This window comes from Thunnus maccoyii, chromosome 3 (genome assembly GCF_910596095.1).
Source record: "Thunnus maccoyii chromosome 3, fThuMac1.1, whole genome shotgun sequence".
Classification (NCBI taxonomy): Eukaryota; Metazoa; Chordata; class Actinopteri; order Scombriformes; family Scombridae; genus Thunnus; species Thunnus maccoyii.
The window spans coordinates 28,165,118-28,180,395 of NC_056535.1; the positions used below are offsets into that span (position 1 = coordinate 28,165,118).

The 15,278-nt window shown below is 39.6% G+C and overlaps 1 protein-coding gene across 3 annotated transcripts in view; it reads right to left on the reverse strand.

Moving 5' to 3' along the window:
* The window catches only part of arhgef10la (Rho guanine nucleotide exchange factor (GEF) 10-like a), a 124,571-nt gene extending 110,785 nt beyond the window's left edge, over nt 1–13,786 (reverse strand). For 2 of the 3 annotated variants that reach the window (XM_042406800.1, XM_042406798.1), the window contains exons 1-2: nt 13,400–13,786; nt 4,350–4,646 (exon numbers count right to left, since the gene is read on the reverse strand). In XM_042406800.1, coding sequence (XP_042262734.1) covers nt 4,350–4,641 — 292 coding nt within the window. In that variant the 5' untranslated portion in view covers nt 4,642–4,646; nt 13,400–13,786. Of the gene's footprint in view, nt 1–4,349; nt 4,647–13,390 lie in introns of all 3 variants that reach the window. The other variant, XM_042406799.1, reaches the window with a different exon arrangement.
* Between the last annotated feature and the right edge of the window lie 1,492 nt (nt 13,787–15,278).

Below are 15,278 nucleotides of genomic sequence, written 5' to 3' on the forward strand. Positions count from 1 at the left end.
TGAATCACGCTTGCTTACACTGATACATATGTGTTAAGATTATATCTACAAGAGCTGAACAAGCATAATTAAATCTGAGATAATTAGGCAGGTGTAAGGTTTTTCCTTACACTGATTTTCAGTGGTTATACTGTATTTGACAACCATGTATACCCAAGCAAGGTGCTGTCAAACAAATGCCACGATCAATTTCCCTTGCATCCCACCATGTAAACACTTGTCATCTGGTGAGGGAAGGATCTGAATTCCCTGCTCTCTTTGTCGGCTGTTCTCAACCCTCGATTACATAACGGAGCTCCACTACACACTATTATCAACGTCCAGAATTCCCCTACGCATCTTCACAGCCCACTTAACGGATTACCACACATAGACTTGGTAAAAAAGCCTTTTAATTTAACACTAATCACTTCACTTTGTCCAATAGAACTTCTCCAAGACCTAAATCTCCCTCTTAATCTGGGTATGTAATTACCAGGGCCTGTTTGGCAACATTAGCCAGGTAGTAAATATATCATACTTATATCTACATAACTTCATCCAATTAAAGGGAAAGTTAACTCTGCTCCCTTACTGCCTTTGTGCCTGAGGCAATAATTAAATCCTGTAAAGTAGAGATTAAAACCACACACAACTGGCTGAAGTAACTCACACAGCGCGTGGCTATGAGAAGCTGATCAGATTACATTAACTACTGAAAAAACGTAAAACTTACATCTTAGAGCCAGCTTATCAAAGGCAACGCTGTGCATTGAGTAAGAGGGTATAGTGGTACATGTAGAGCTTCTGGTTACATGACAGAAACCCTGAAACCCTAAATTATCTCTACAATAACAAAATTGTCAAGCCAGACAGTGCTGACATCTGCAACCAAAAGTCTGTAACTGAAAGTACATTTATCAACTCTGGTTTAATGCAACATCCTGGTTAGTCGATGACTCCAGTATTTTCATTTTATGTCACTTTATATTTTTACTCCACTAAATTTCAGTACTTAAATTATTCATTTTCTACATTTGCTTTGTTTTGTCCCAACCAACAATCAACCAACAACCAATCAACTATCATAGACACTATATCATGTTTACATTTGAGAAGCTGGAACCAGAGAATTTGGATATTTTTTTCTTAAAAAATATAAGTAAAAATAATTGGCTATTAATTTAATAGTTGGCAACTAATCGAGTACTTTGAAATAGTGGAATGTGTCCTCCAAGCGGACTGCAGAAAGTAGTATAAACAGAATTACTATGCGTCTGTGGTGTCCACAGCTGACAGTGTACGCATCCGCTTGGGAGTAACACATTGCAGTAATGTGATTAGCATTATTTTTCTTAGTATAGTGACATAGTGGAAGGAATCACAATTCAAAATTTATTAACTACATTATAGTTAAAAACTTTTTTTTACATTCTGGGGAGTCAGCTGTTTTGCTGTCTTACCAGGAGTTGGATGGAAAAGGTTGATATTATTTCATATCTTTCCATTCAGCTGACACTACAATGGTTCAGACTTGCTAACGTTAGCTTGTTGCAGAACTGGCTTAAGGTGTGGAGAAAGCAGCTGGTAGCCTCCACCAAAAGAGGGTGAATATCCTTAGCAGTAACTACAAAATTGTTGTATTTAAGTTTTGTGTCTTATTAGCTTACTAGCAAGCCACCTGTGTTTGTTCAGAGTTTAAGTAAGTGTGAACACTGATGTCTGGGGAGCTGCGGGCAGTCAGAGGCTAAGCTAAACCACAGTCTGGCTGCCTGTTAAACCAAAATGTCTCATTTTATACTCCTACACATGTTAAATAAAGAGGTTGTAATGTCTGGGCATGACAACTTTGGAGTTGTTGGAAGGAACCTATGATGAAACTGGGCTGACTCTTTCAGTGCCACGGTGGAAATATTAAAATGTCTTTAAAGTAAATTGTAGGCTTTAAGTATCAAGTTATATATATTATTGTATAATATAATATTGGATTTGTATTGCTGATAAGCTAATGTTACATTTTTATTTCACTGTCATGCTAAACATCTGGCCTATCCCACATGGGATTTTACATAACATGCAACTTCCGGTAATTCATAAACAAAGGCATGTAGAGAAAGAAAAGAAAACAAAGAAAATTCCTGTTACACATCTACATCTTATCCTGCTTTCTTTCTCTTCTCCCAGGCTTTCTCCAAGTAACTGCTTCCAGGCTATGTTTCTTTGTCTTTGTACATCATCCATATTTACAAATATCTGTTTCAGTCTTACTAAAAAGAAAGTTTTGCGCAGATCCCAGTAAAAAGGACGGTAGCAAACAAAATGGAATACCGTCCAGTTTCAAGGTAAAATACCAGATCTCAGCTGGGCACATAGAGAGATTATGTAAAATGTTATTCTCAGTATTATATTCAATTTCTAATTATCCACAGTTTCGGATCACTGCCTTTATCATCAGTCCACTGCCCTTTACTCTGAGCAAACCCAGATTCTTTGCTCAAACTAATGTTGAGCTTTTCATTATTAAAAATAAGCCTCACCAAACCCAGAGTTAGAGAACAATGTGCAAACATCTTTTGTCCAAGAACCAACTATTGTGTGTAAGCATTATTTTAATACTGTGGCTGGTAGAGCTAATTTTAATTAAAGGCCCTGCAGTCCACCCACAGTTCTCCCACACAGGTGTTTTCATTCATTGTGCCTGATTAGGCCTCCACTCATGACTGCCTGGATGCGTCTAGGCTGTGCATGATTGACATATCCTTTGTTATCCTGTTAAGCTGCGAAATTCACCTGGCAAAATCTACTGTCATGGTGTGGCTAAAAGCAGGAGGTGACAGGAAGTAGAGTTGGTAGGGCTGTAAACAGAAACTGCAGGAACTAGCACGGGTAGCAGGAAAACAGCAGCAGTCCACAAAGTTGTAAATTATACAGCGTTTTATCAAACATTTTACTGCCAATAACCTCTCTCTCTATCCTTGCACTTACTGTGGCCAAGGCTGAATTATCAACCGGGCAAAGTGGGCGACTGCCAGAGGACCTAGACCCCCAGGGGTCCCAAAAGCCCAGGTTTATTCCATATCATTTGAGTTTGCATAATTTGATTAATGAAAAATAAGTTAGAAATTTGCACCAATGAAGTACAATATCAACTACGTGACGTCCTCCATCTTGTGGTCTTGAAGACGGACTCTGTCAAAATCTAGCTTTAACACATTAATTGTATTAGTTTATAGTGAGGTAGTACTCCATAATAGGAGTACTGTAAGCCTGCAACCAACAATTACTTTCATTATCAATAGGTCTGACAATTATTTTCTTTAATAATTGTTTTTCAGTATGGAAAACAACAGAAAATACTGAAAAATGCTAATCAATATTCCCTGAAGACCAATTTAAGATGTTTAGATGACTTGTTTTGTCTGACCAACTGTCAAAAACCCAAAGATGTTGAGTTTACTATCATGAAAAACTGTGAAAACTAGAAAATATTTACTTTTAAGAAGTTGGTATCAGATAATTTGGGGCATTTTTGTGTTAAAAAATGACAATCAGTCAGCAAAATTGTTGCCAACTAATTTTCTATCAATTGATCAATCATTTAATCATCTCAGCTCTGGAGTACAACCATGTGTAGTGGGGGTCAATAGGGGCCCAATAACAAACTTTTGTCCCAGGGCCCCATAGGAGCTTAATCCAGCCAGCAGCATCTCTTCTACTCTGCTGTTTTCCTCATTTCACTGTGCAGTTATGAAACAAGAATATAAACAATAATTCTTGAAATGAGAGGTCAATCCCACCTCCTCTCTCAAACAGGCTGGGCAGTGGAGAGCCTTAAGATTTTGCATGTGAAAGTTCAATCAGATTTAACCCCATTCCACATAGAAATGAACGGGAAGTGGAATCCAGACTGACTGCACCAGTTGGGTGGGACAATTTCTACCATTATCATTGCTGACATCTCATAATTCACAGCAAAGCTTTGCCCACCTTTACACTGAGCTACACTGATCATCAGGAGTAAGTGAAACACCTGTGAGGGGGTGCAGGGCCTTTAATATACTGGTGGGTAGTTTAAGAAATGCATCATATTTTACAAACTCATACAGTGGGTTTTTATGTATAATCTTAATCTGCAAAGTAAATAGTACCTCGAAATTGTATGAAAGTGAAATACTTGAGTACATCTTGATGCTAATACAACCGTACTTTTACTTGAGTAAAGTTTTGAATTACATCTAGACATTGTTACTTTTACTGAAGGTTTTAAGCACTTCTACCACTGTCCGTCATCACTTTTGGATTGTTTTAAATAACTGACACAGAGCTCTATTATACCAGTGAACAACCAATGCTCCAATATGCAAACGTACCTGCAGTGGAAGTTACATCCTTGGTAGGAATTTCCTCTTTTCCAGCGGGAGGCAAAGATCCAGGAAGTTGTTGTGTGCTGTCTGTGACTGTTTGTGATACACCGTCTGATGTCACACTGCCTTCTTTTTTCGACAACTGGACAGGTCTTGCAGAGTCTGGGCCGACACCCTTACTGTCCTCCTGAAGTTTCTCCTCATCTGCGCTGTCTTCAAAGACAAATTCTTCCCCTTGCTCCTCATCCTCCTCCTCTTCATCCTCCTTTGGTGGTTGCTGAGACATCACATTAGACATGATACCTGAAAAACACAGCAAACGTAAATGTAAATAGATAGTTAAGCTATATTAGATGTCCGCCATTTAAGTTAAAAAGTGACAGCTATGATGAAAAAAAGAATTTGGAATTAAAATAGATATAAAGTTACTGAAGGCTTTGAATGATAAAATGGAAACATCAATCCTCAATATTAGAGATACTGAATAATGAAGTTAATATTCTTTCTTCAGGGATTTACAACCGTTAAAATATCGTTCAAATCAGTAGCACAGAAAAAAAACATAGCAACATGTTGTGACTAGTCTCTTCCCCCACATCTGATAAGCTGCACTTGACATGAACCTAAGAGTTATTGCTTGAACCTTAACGTGCTTTTTTCCAGACCTTAAAGTCGTTGTCTTAACTTCCACCCTCCGCATGATAGGAGTTACTTGGATAGAGGCAAAAAGGTAAATGGTTTTTGAGGATCGGAATGTTCTCTGGTCTTTATAAACACAGCAAAGCTGCTTAACAAAAACAGAAGCGTATGAATGCCTTTGTGATAAAAATCAATGTTGTACTAAATAACAGTACAGATGAAATAAACAATGAAAAGTTAAGACTGAAATTTTCAGACTTCTGTGGAAAAGACTTCATTGGTCTTTCCACACAGGGTATTTCTCTTGAAGCGCATAAAAGCTCCCTAAATTAAATGACTTTTTTCAGTCAGTTTGACTGCTTCAATGAAATAAAACTGAGTTTATGCACACATAAAACAACTCCACATATCAGGCGCACGGGGAGACAAACAGAATATAATCCCAGCACTATATAAACATGACATATGGCGGTTGGAAAAACTGTTAGCTAAATCAAAAAGTCTGAGGAGGCTTAGTGGCAGATTAATTAAGATATCCCCACACCCACTGATGAAAACATGTGCCCTAACATTACCAATTATCTAGGAGGCTCATTTTATATAGTCTTATCGATGAAAACAGGTAGGACAGCAGCCTAAACATTCAAGGAACTAATTAGAAAACAAATTAACATTTATCAATACAGCCATACAGTACACATAATAATGTTTTACATGTCATATTACTTCCAAAAACAAATAGCTGTGTATGTAGATTGTCAGCTGTAATCAAGGAAATTAAATTTGTTGTTAGCATATTTTCAAAAAAAATAAATAAATAAATTAGCAATGTTCCATGACACACGTTCCCTCAGGTATTACTCTGCTGCTCACAGTAATTGTTTCATTATTTCACAAAGTGGGGGATTTTCTATGACAGACAGATTCTTTTTGTGTCGTGTTTTTGTACATGTGAGTGTGCCACTCCCGATCCCAGCATCTGCTTTGCATTTTGATTAGCGCAGCGCTGAAACATTCTTGGGCCTGATATGGCAGTTTGTCGGGGCTCCTTTGGGAAATGACAGCATGGAGCGGAGGCGGCTGAACACGGGGCCTGCTGCGCGGGAAAAACAGCCCTGACACACCATGCTTGTGGATTGTAAAAATCATTGTCAGCGCTTATTGTTTAACCTGGATACAAGTGCTGTCGTGATCTCAGTTATGGTTCTCATTATTTTTTTAATACTGCTTGCTGACAGCTACATTTGGACATGATGTTTGTTAGCACTGTTCAGGAAGTGCAGGGATAGTGATAGTTTTGTATCCTGAATTACCAGCACATGTGTATAAAAAGTCTATCAGTTATAGTTAGAAATAAAAGTTATATAAAGCAAAGAGTGCTACTTTATTTAGAAGTCAGTGCACTGCCTGTTTACAACTACAAGATACCACTGCAGCATTTGGACACAGCCACCTCCTCTGTACTGTATCACAGACACAGTTTCTCCAGCCGGCCCACTCATTGGTCAAATCAACAATGACTCTTTTGTGGAGGGAAAACTTCTGTTCAGCCTCAGAAAGCATTGTTTCTACATTCGTCACTGCAGTACTCATTAGCTCACAGGTCATTTGGGTCATGGCTGTACGGGCTACGGTATAATTCGAACAGACTCAATCTGAAAGAATGGATGATTTTTTCTCTTTGAAAGGATGTTATGACCTACAGCGTAAGGCCGCTGTACTTCCACAGTATATATATTTGCTCACTGGAGTGAATTGGATCAAGCAAGCATAAGAGCCCCCTGATGTCTTTGAGATGTAATTGATATTTTCACATTATTACAAATCAAAAAAGGCAGCTAGCGCCTTGAATAAAAGTTCAGCTTGATGATACGAATACAAAACTGGAACTCAAAAGTTTTCCACTTAAAATACTCTCCTCAGAAATCAAAATGACAGGTATTCTGAGCAAGTTTCTTTAAGCGAAAGGCATTTGGACAAGTCATCAAACAGACTGCAAGCTTAGAAAAATAAAGAGCCCCGGGAGTGTGCTGTGTGAAAGCTATTCTTGAGGGGGGAAAATAGGATACATCACAGAATAGAGATGAAACCAACTCCTACACACCCTGTCCCTGACCTACATAGAGCTCTGAAAACTCTCCCATGCACTGTGTACCAAATGTGGTAATGAGTGGAGGGATGTTGTAAGTGTGAGCGCTCCGTGGCACAGCAGGTCACACATTTGCAGTGTACTTCCTGACTGAAAATTGCAAATCATTTCACTGTCTTGTTTTAAATGTAGCTATTCTTAGATTTGTATATTTATTGGTGATGTTTTCATTTATTTTTTTCTGCTTTAGTTTGCTTCCATTCAAACCGGAGTTGGATTTTGTGATACTTGGGATTTGATTTATGTTTGTGCATGCCTGATTCGATCTTCATGTCTCTCATCTTCCCGTTGTACTATAATTTATTTCACAAAAAGGGGTAAAGATATGTATTTTGCTTTAAAAACAAAATGAAATGACAAGATTTAAAGAGAGGAAGAAGAAAACAGTGTTTCAAAAACAGTAACTGTATTTAAAGCTTTCAGTTGAGATTCAGCAAATCCGTTGGGCTGCATATTTAGTTCTAGCCACTGAGTGCTGTGTTTGACTAACGGCAGACAAACCTCACAGCCATTGGTCAGTGGCAGTCGGGTATATCAATAGACAATGGCAGAGAACAGCAGCTGGTGACGACTGAATAAACAGCATTGGAAATCTAACAGAAAGTCACTGAGAGCACCGCTACTTTAGGCTATTCCTTAATAGAAAATGTAACAAACACTCTGCAGACAATGAGAGACCAACAGACCATTGACAACAACAAACAGTGCCAGGCGGAGACGATTCTGCCTCTGGCACTCCTTCCTTCTTCAGCTTCGCTAAGGACTTCCTATCAAGAGATAAGAATGTGGCTCGGCCAATTTAGGAACTGCTAACAGCTCCTTGAGAACAGACGGAATATGTCTTTCTCTGCCTGTCAAAAGGCATAACAATCTGAGTGGGAGGCTGTTCACAGGCATTTGCGGATTTCATGGATTCGCTTAAACACAACATTGCCCTAAGATTTGAGAACACAGAAGAAGCTAAGCCTATTGCAGTATATATTATGATGTTATGAATATTTAGAATTTCACTTTAAATGAATTTCTGACGACTGTGTGCCAAAGGCCATGTGGAATATCACATCACAGTGTAAACACAACATGATACGAGGGTCATCTATGCCAGTGGTTCTCAACCTTTTTGGTGTCAAGGATGCCCAAATTGATACACATCAGGCCGTGGACCCATATTAGAGAGATGTAGTCTCAGGGATCCCCATCTGATAAGACTTAGTTATATTCATTAGTGTCTATACAGTGAACAGAATAGTCTTTCTTATACATTCTCTCACTGGGCTGACTTCTAGTCAATGAAATAATAGTGAAATTAAAAGATATCCCATTTTTCTGGATACCCCTGGAACTCCCTCAATGACCCCTGGAGATCCCCAGACCCCAGGTTGAGAGCCACTAATCTATGCATAGTTTAGATAGTTTATTCCTACTTCCCCCAGGTTTGTCGTCATATTGCCGCTGTTAAGACATGGGATACATTATTCATTCAGGAGACAGTCTGGCCTTCATATGCCCTTTGCTGTGCAGAGCTGCTCAAATAATGTCAGTCCACAACAGCAGTGATGTGCTGGTCATGTCACATTAGTCAAGGACACAGTGGGAGTACCCTCCACCTCCCATCTGCCATTTATGCTCACAGCACAATAGTGTACTGGACTCATGTGTGTGCTGTATTGTACAAATAGCGAGCAGAGATAAGAGCGTCCTGAATGTATTGACCACACAATGCTTTTATTTATCAGGAAAAATACCTTTGAAAGTGATAAAATAAATATCTGTCCAGGTTAGACTTTGAAAAGTCTTTTTTTTGAATAATTGTAACACACATTTGTTCAGCATAATATATGTTGATGGCTGATAAATCCTGCAACAAAAAGGTTTCTATTGGGCAGTGTTTTTGGATTTCAAAAATGTCAAAACCCAATCTCCAACTGTGCAAAACTATTTTACTACAGTATTACAGTATTTTACAATTTATTTAGGTAATTCCAAACATCTGGTAACAGTATTATTCTTAATAGCTATCTTGATAATCTATGACACAATCATACTGGGTGGAGGCTGTGACAGAAACAGAGAAGAAGAGATAAGTTTGACATTTGTTGTTGCAGGACCTTCTGTTCTTCATGTTATAAAAGGAGCCTTTCCTGCCAAGAAAAACAACACTATAGGTCGTAAATGCAGTCACCTATAGTTACATTTGAGTGAGAGACGTCATCTAGCAGCCATAGTAATTATGACCTGGAGGAGTGACAAAGTTCAGATGACGTCTATATACAGGGCGTCGTCCCGGGAGCGGTAGAACAGAGTTCTTCCCCAGGACACCTCCAGGATGAAAGGTGTTTTATATATAATTTTTTTTATTTAGGCCTATTTATTTACTTATTTTAAACTGTCACTTAGCAAATGACAAACTGAGCTGAGCACTGACTACAACAAGCGTGTCTTCTCATGCTGTTACTATAGTTACTATCACTGGCTGGCTACTCGGCGCCAGACCTGAAATGTTCCCGCGGTACTGGTCCATCTATCTCCTCAGTCACAAACAGCTTACTGGCAGGACTTCACAAATATGTTGCACTGGTTAAACAGAACACAGCGCTACCCTGGCTGTGCGAGTATTTTAGCTAAAGCATACATCTGGACAATTTCAATATATTATTTTGGTCTTTTTTGCTATAATCTAAGTCTTAAACACTTCAAACATAGCTTGTACATGGACAGTAGTGATGCACGCCATTGCATGGATTGCAGTTATATCCGCAGGCACTGCGGTTGATCTGTGGATCGGGTCATAAAAATTCATATTCTGATTAATAGAGGATGGGTCACGAGTGGTGAAATGATACAGCATTAGTGAGGAAAATATTAACTACATGCTCTAAAATGTGAACATAGCAGAGAGCAGAGCTGCAGAGCTGCAGTCCATTGCTGCTCTGCAGCAGACAGCTTCAGTTTTCGTCAGGCATGAATTACTGACTCACAGCTGAGCACACTAACAATGGGGAATACTAAGAAATATACAGACATTAATAACAATTATTTCTACAATCATACAAGAGAGATTGCTGGAGAAATTAGTGCACTCAGCATGCTGCAATCTTTCCAGACCACGTGGGTTATCAGGAGCAGAAACCACAGCAGGGAGAATACATAGTGCATAAATATGAAACTGTATTGCAAAGCCACACTTCACGATGGAAACACTTACAATTACTGAAAGCAGCATCTCTAATCTTTAAAGTAGCCTAAATTGTTAAAGAAATCACCTCAACAGGGGCGGATTTAGTGATTTGAGGGGCCCCCGGTACAAAGTAAAGAAACAGCATTGTGATTTTGGGAAGGTTTACATTCACTTCAGGATGGTTAAAATTGTTTTTCTGGACGATTCCGGGACGGTGGTAAAAAATGTTAGTCTGGAGCACTGAATATAAGGTGACAAATTTCTATTTTGGGCGGATGGGTGGATGGATAGATCCCAACTTGCAAAAAGTGGACTTAGTGGATTTTACTGCAGGAGACCACTGTAACTATGATTGTTGTGGTGTTTACTGTTGCAATGACGACAAAGGTTGCCTAACTTTGAGCAAGTAATAACTTTAACTCTCACCACATTTCAAGTGATCATTTTAACCCAAACCATCTTTCTCTAACTCTAACCAAGTGATTTCTGTGCCTAAACCTAACCAGACCTGAATCACAGCGTTGTCACACCATAAAACATGATTATTTTTTAACAGTGATTTGTAACATTTCGGAAAGCACAGACAAATACTGCCGATAGAGGCGTCACGTTAGAAAATGTTCCTATGGGTCGTTCTGGAGTGCACAGTACAAATTTGATTTGGAGGACATGTTGTATAGAAATGGGGCCACCAAAGTAATCTATGTTGTCTCAGATAGATGTTTCTGTCCTGTGCACTTAAACAATTTAGTATTGTGCTTTCATAAAGACTCACAGGAGACAGATACAAATAAAAGAATGGTCAGAATCAATTCTGCAGAGACAGAGAACCCTGACTTGTAGTCTCTCACTAGTATTGATCAAACTCCAAAACTCTGGGCATCCTACATTTCCCATAATGGAACTCAACAGCATCTATTTGTTAGATCCGAGCTGCCTGGTAAATGCTCACGTATTTCAACATCCACACCCCTTGTAGCACAGTGAAACTACAGGACAATCATCAAGGTTATATACTCAGACCTAACACACAGCTTCTTCAAGGCCACCCACGACAAACAACTGTTTTTGCTGACTGAGTAGTACTCCCTGTGACACGTTAAGTCACAGGAAGTCAAGTCTTCATGCATAAAATTGGTGTAATTTCCCTTTAATATACTACTAGTAGTAATCCAAAGATAGTGCTGTTTTCTGCTATAATGATAAGCTGTCAAACAGGCCAATTTATCAAAAAGTCAGTGTTGTCAGTGACTTAAGATTTTGTCACCTGTAAGATCAAATATTTCCTAAAATGCTTCTTTTTAAAGTGAGTTGTCTTAATCTAACTAGCATCAGGTTTATTGTTTTGTGTCTCGTGCATATAAAAAAAAGAATAAAGACTAAAATTGAAGTGTTCAAACTGAATCCATTCCCCATTCCAAATCAATGAAGTTTTCTTTGAGTGATGAGTAGACATCAGCCACCTCCTTTACCAAATTTAGCCAGATCTTGCTGAAAGACACAAGTGTCACAACACAAGCTGCAGCTGAAACCACAGAACATGGTAAAAACAGTATTCTTCTAGATGTAGAACGTGTGATACAAACAGTCACTAACAATTATGTTTCTGGCAGGTGTAGTGACCAAACTCTTGGATTCCCACAGTTAGATGTTGCCTATTGTCATTGTGTTTGTTTGATGTTAGCTATTGTGCAGCTTCAGGAAGCAATACTTGTCCAAAAGAGGGAATGCTGCTCCTATGATGTGCCGGTCAACTCACTTATGAATACACACTCCTGAATAGAAGTTACAACGCTCAATGTATTCAGGAAGTGTCATGCTGTGCTTTTAATATTGGCCAGATTCAATCTTTGTACACTTACACAATGTAAGATCAAGTTTAAGATATCACAATTATGGGTCCAAACCAGTGTTGCTCTGTGCCTGGAGTCTGTCGTCACAAGAGTTTACAGGCAATAAGACAAGTCATGTTTGGGTGACATGGTGGGAGTATGACAGCAAAGCAGATAAGTTTCAACTTGCAAACGTCCCTGAATTCTTCCTACTGGGTAATTGCCTAACAGTCTCAGAGGAATGTAGTTTGTGTGTAACACAGTATAGCAGTAAACATTCAGCAGGCGTGTCACCGCTGTCAAATGACTGTGTACTTGGGCACCAAGGCCTTGCATGTTGCACATATGATTGCGTGAGTGCAAGTTTTTTATGGGTGAATGTGTGGCAAAACCAAGAGGCTTCCCATTGATAGTGAAGTCTTTGTGGCAGCTTCAGGCCATGCATGCATGGATTGTTAATGTCTGTTAGAAGTGCTGGACTGTGACTAAGGAGAAAAAAATCTGATACAGTGAGTCAATGGAGTTTCTTTAAAGAAAAAAAAAAAAAAGGCACTTGGACATCCGGCAAGTGAGGCAGAAACAGTGCCCTTGCTCAAAATGCAAATTACTTGGTCAAAGGTCCCTTAGCTCACCCCTCTCCTCCCGGTCTCCCCTCTCTTTTCTGCCCAGAATATAGAGGCAGTGTGAAATCCATCCTGGGAGGGGCTATTGTACTCTGGGAAGTAACCGTCAAATTAGAATGGTTAAGGCCAGGCCAGGCCAGGGAATCTCTTTTTATAGCCTGAGGCAGTGGAAGAGCTGTGCAGCACTGCTGTAAAAGAGCCAGACAGAGGTGTGGGTCTGGGATGAGCCACCAATCTCTCACTCATCCTTCCTGGTGACCGTCTCAGGAACTGCTGCTATCATAACAAGGCCTCACCCTCTGTAGCACTGCTGGCTCTCGGAGGCAGGCTCAGGTTTAATCGTCCATGATGGTGTGTACTCTAGCAAAGGGCCACACGGGTTTCTGCCATTTCCATCCTCTCCTCCTCCACTTACCCCTGTCCTCTCAGCTGCCCTATAGCTGTCGGACTGAGAGACAGAGAGGCACAGACCAGCACACCCACCCCCAACTCCACTCCATCGATGGCCCCCTTAGACAAAGCTGCTGTCTTTGCAACATGCTAACCATGCTGAGAGTGAGGAGGGAGAAAGAGGAGAGATAGAACAAAGATAGAGGGAAATTGTTTGGAGGACAATAAATACATACACCTCTCACCTCCTTGTCCTCAGTAGTATGTCCTCCGAGAAGCTTCAGGCACTCCCTGGTCACCCTTTAATCCTGGTAACCTCCCATAAACTCCCAGTTTTTACCACACTGCCGGGTCCAGCACACTCATCTTTATGGTCTCCTGCGAGGGCTGCAAGTGGCTGAACACAGATTGGAATTCTCCTGTGCTGTTTACTTTGCCACAAGTTCTCCCCTGCTCCGTGTGCACTAGCTGCTCTAGATGAGGTAACCCCCCGTTTGCTCCCTCCCCTTTCTCTCTCTGCCTCTCTCGGTTTTTCTGGTTCTGTTCCACCCTATCTCCCCTCTCTGTCCCTCTCTTTTTTAGATGGGTCCTTTCCCCCCATCTGCCCCTCCAGTCTCATTCTGTCCTTTCTTTGGTTTACTCCCTCCTCCCACTCTCCAGACCCCTGCTGCTGCCCAGACAGCAGCACAAAGCAGGGTGAGGGCTCTCACACACAACCGGCCAATGGCAGAGTGACAAAGTCAAGCATGCGGCCAATGAAAATCCTAGGGGGCGGCATTTGCACCAATCACAGGAGATTTTCAGAGCAAGTGGGCTGGACCAAAAGAATTAAGGGCAATGTTGTCTCTCAGCACTTCCGTGTGGGACCGGAGTTGTCTGTTCACACTGTTCATGGGACAATTGTTTGAATCTCTCAACAATGCCTGAGATTTGAAAAGAGAAGGTGGTGACTGATTTCTTATGAGCAACACAAAAGAGATTTGAAGTGAGCAGCCAAATGCATTAGATCAATAAATGCAATACATTTAAATAGATTTTCACAAACAAAATAATACTTTGCACATGCAAAATAATAATTCACATTTTGTGTAAGACTGTTGTAAGTATAGCTTTAATGAAAATGTTTTAGTCAGCATATGAGAAAGCCATCAGCAGCTTTAGAGTTTTTATTTTTTTCATTTAACCTTTATTTAACCAGGAAGTTTTTGTAAAAAAAAAATAAATTTCATTCATTATATATTATCTTACATCCAGTATTATTTTATATATTTTCTTATATCATATTATTTAGGACATAACATGAGAATATTGAGAAATTTGAGAAGAAGTCTGAGAATTTGGAATGAAAGTTTGAGAATAACAAATGAAACCTCAGAATATGCCATCATGCCATCATCGTTGCCCATCTTGAAAAGAAACATAAAGACTGGATTTTATTTACTTTAACATAATGATGCAAACTTGCAGAAAAAGTTGAGAAGTTTTCCTCTACTCCCTAAAAGATACTGAAGGTTGGAGAAAATCTCTGTTTTGTCTGTTTAACTGGCTCAAAGGGTCTGTTTTAACCCTTAAATCCTCACGTACACTAGTCAAGTTTCAGAGTGTTATTGTATTTCTGGTTGAGTCAATTATTCAGATATACAGTAGTTACCTGTTTCCTGTGTGTTACACTAATTACACATATCTCAAGCAAATGTTGATACCAGCATGGCGTCATAATCAAGTTTGAGTGATTTTCATGCAATATTCTAAAAAAATGCATTCCATGTTCTCAGTTTTCTATTCAATATGTTTTTTTTCTTTGAACTAGTGTCTGTTACTACTCTGTGAATGGCGTCTGACTGCTATTATTATCACTGAGTGACTACACCGGTGTTTCTATTTCTGCCTCTAATCACATTTACAGCACTGCAGGCTCATGCAGATTGTGACGTGCAGCGCGGGAGGACACTTCATAATAAACACGAGGTAACCTGGGAGGTAAACTCAAGAAAGTCAACTGCCTTAATTAAATCTGGAGTACTCTTCATCTCGGCTCAATTATTCATGATCATTTCTCTTCATTCCTCTGTAGACTGACAACCAAAAAAAAAAACAACAAAAAAACAAAAACAAATCACAGTG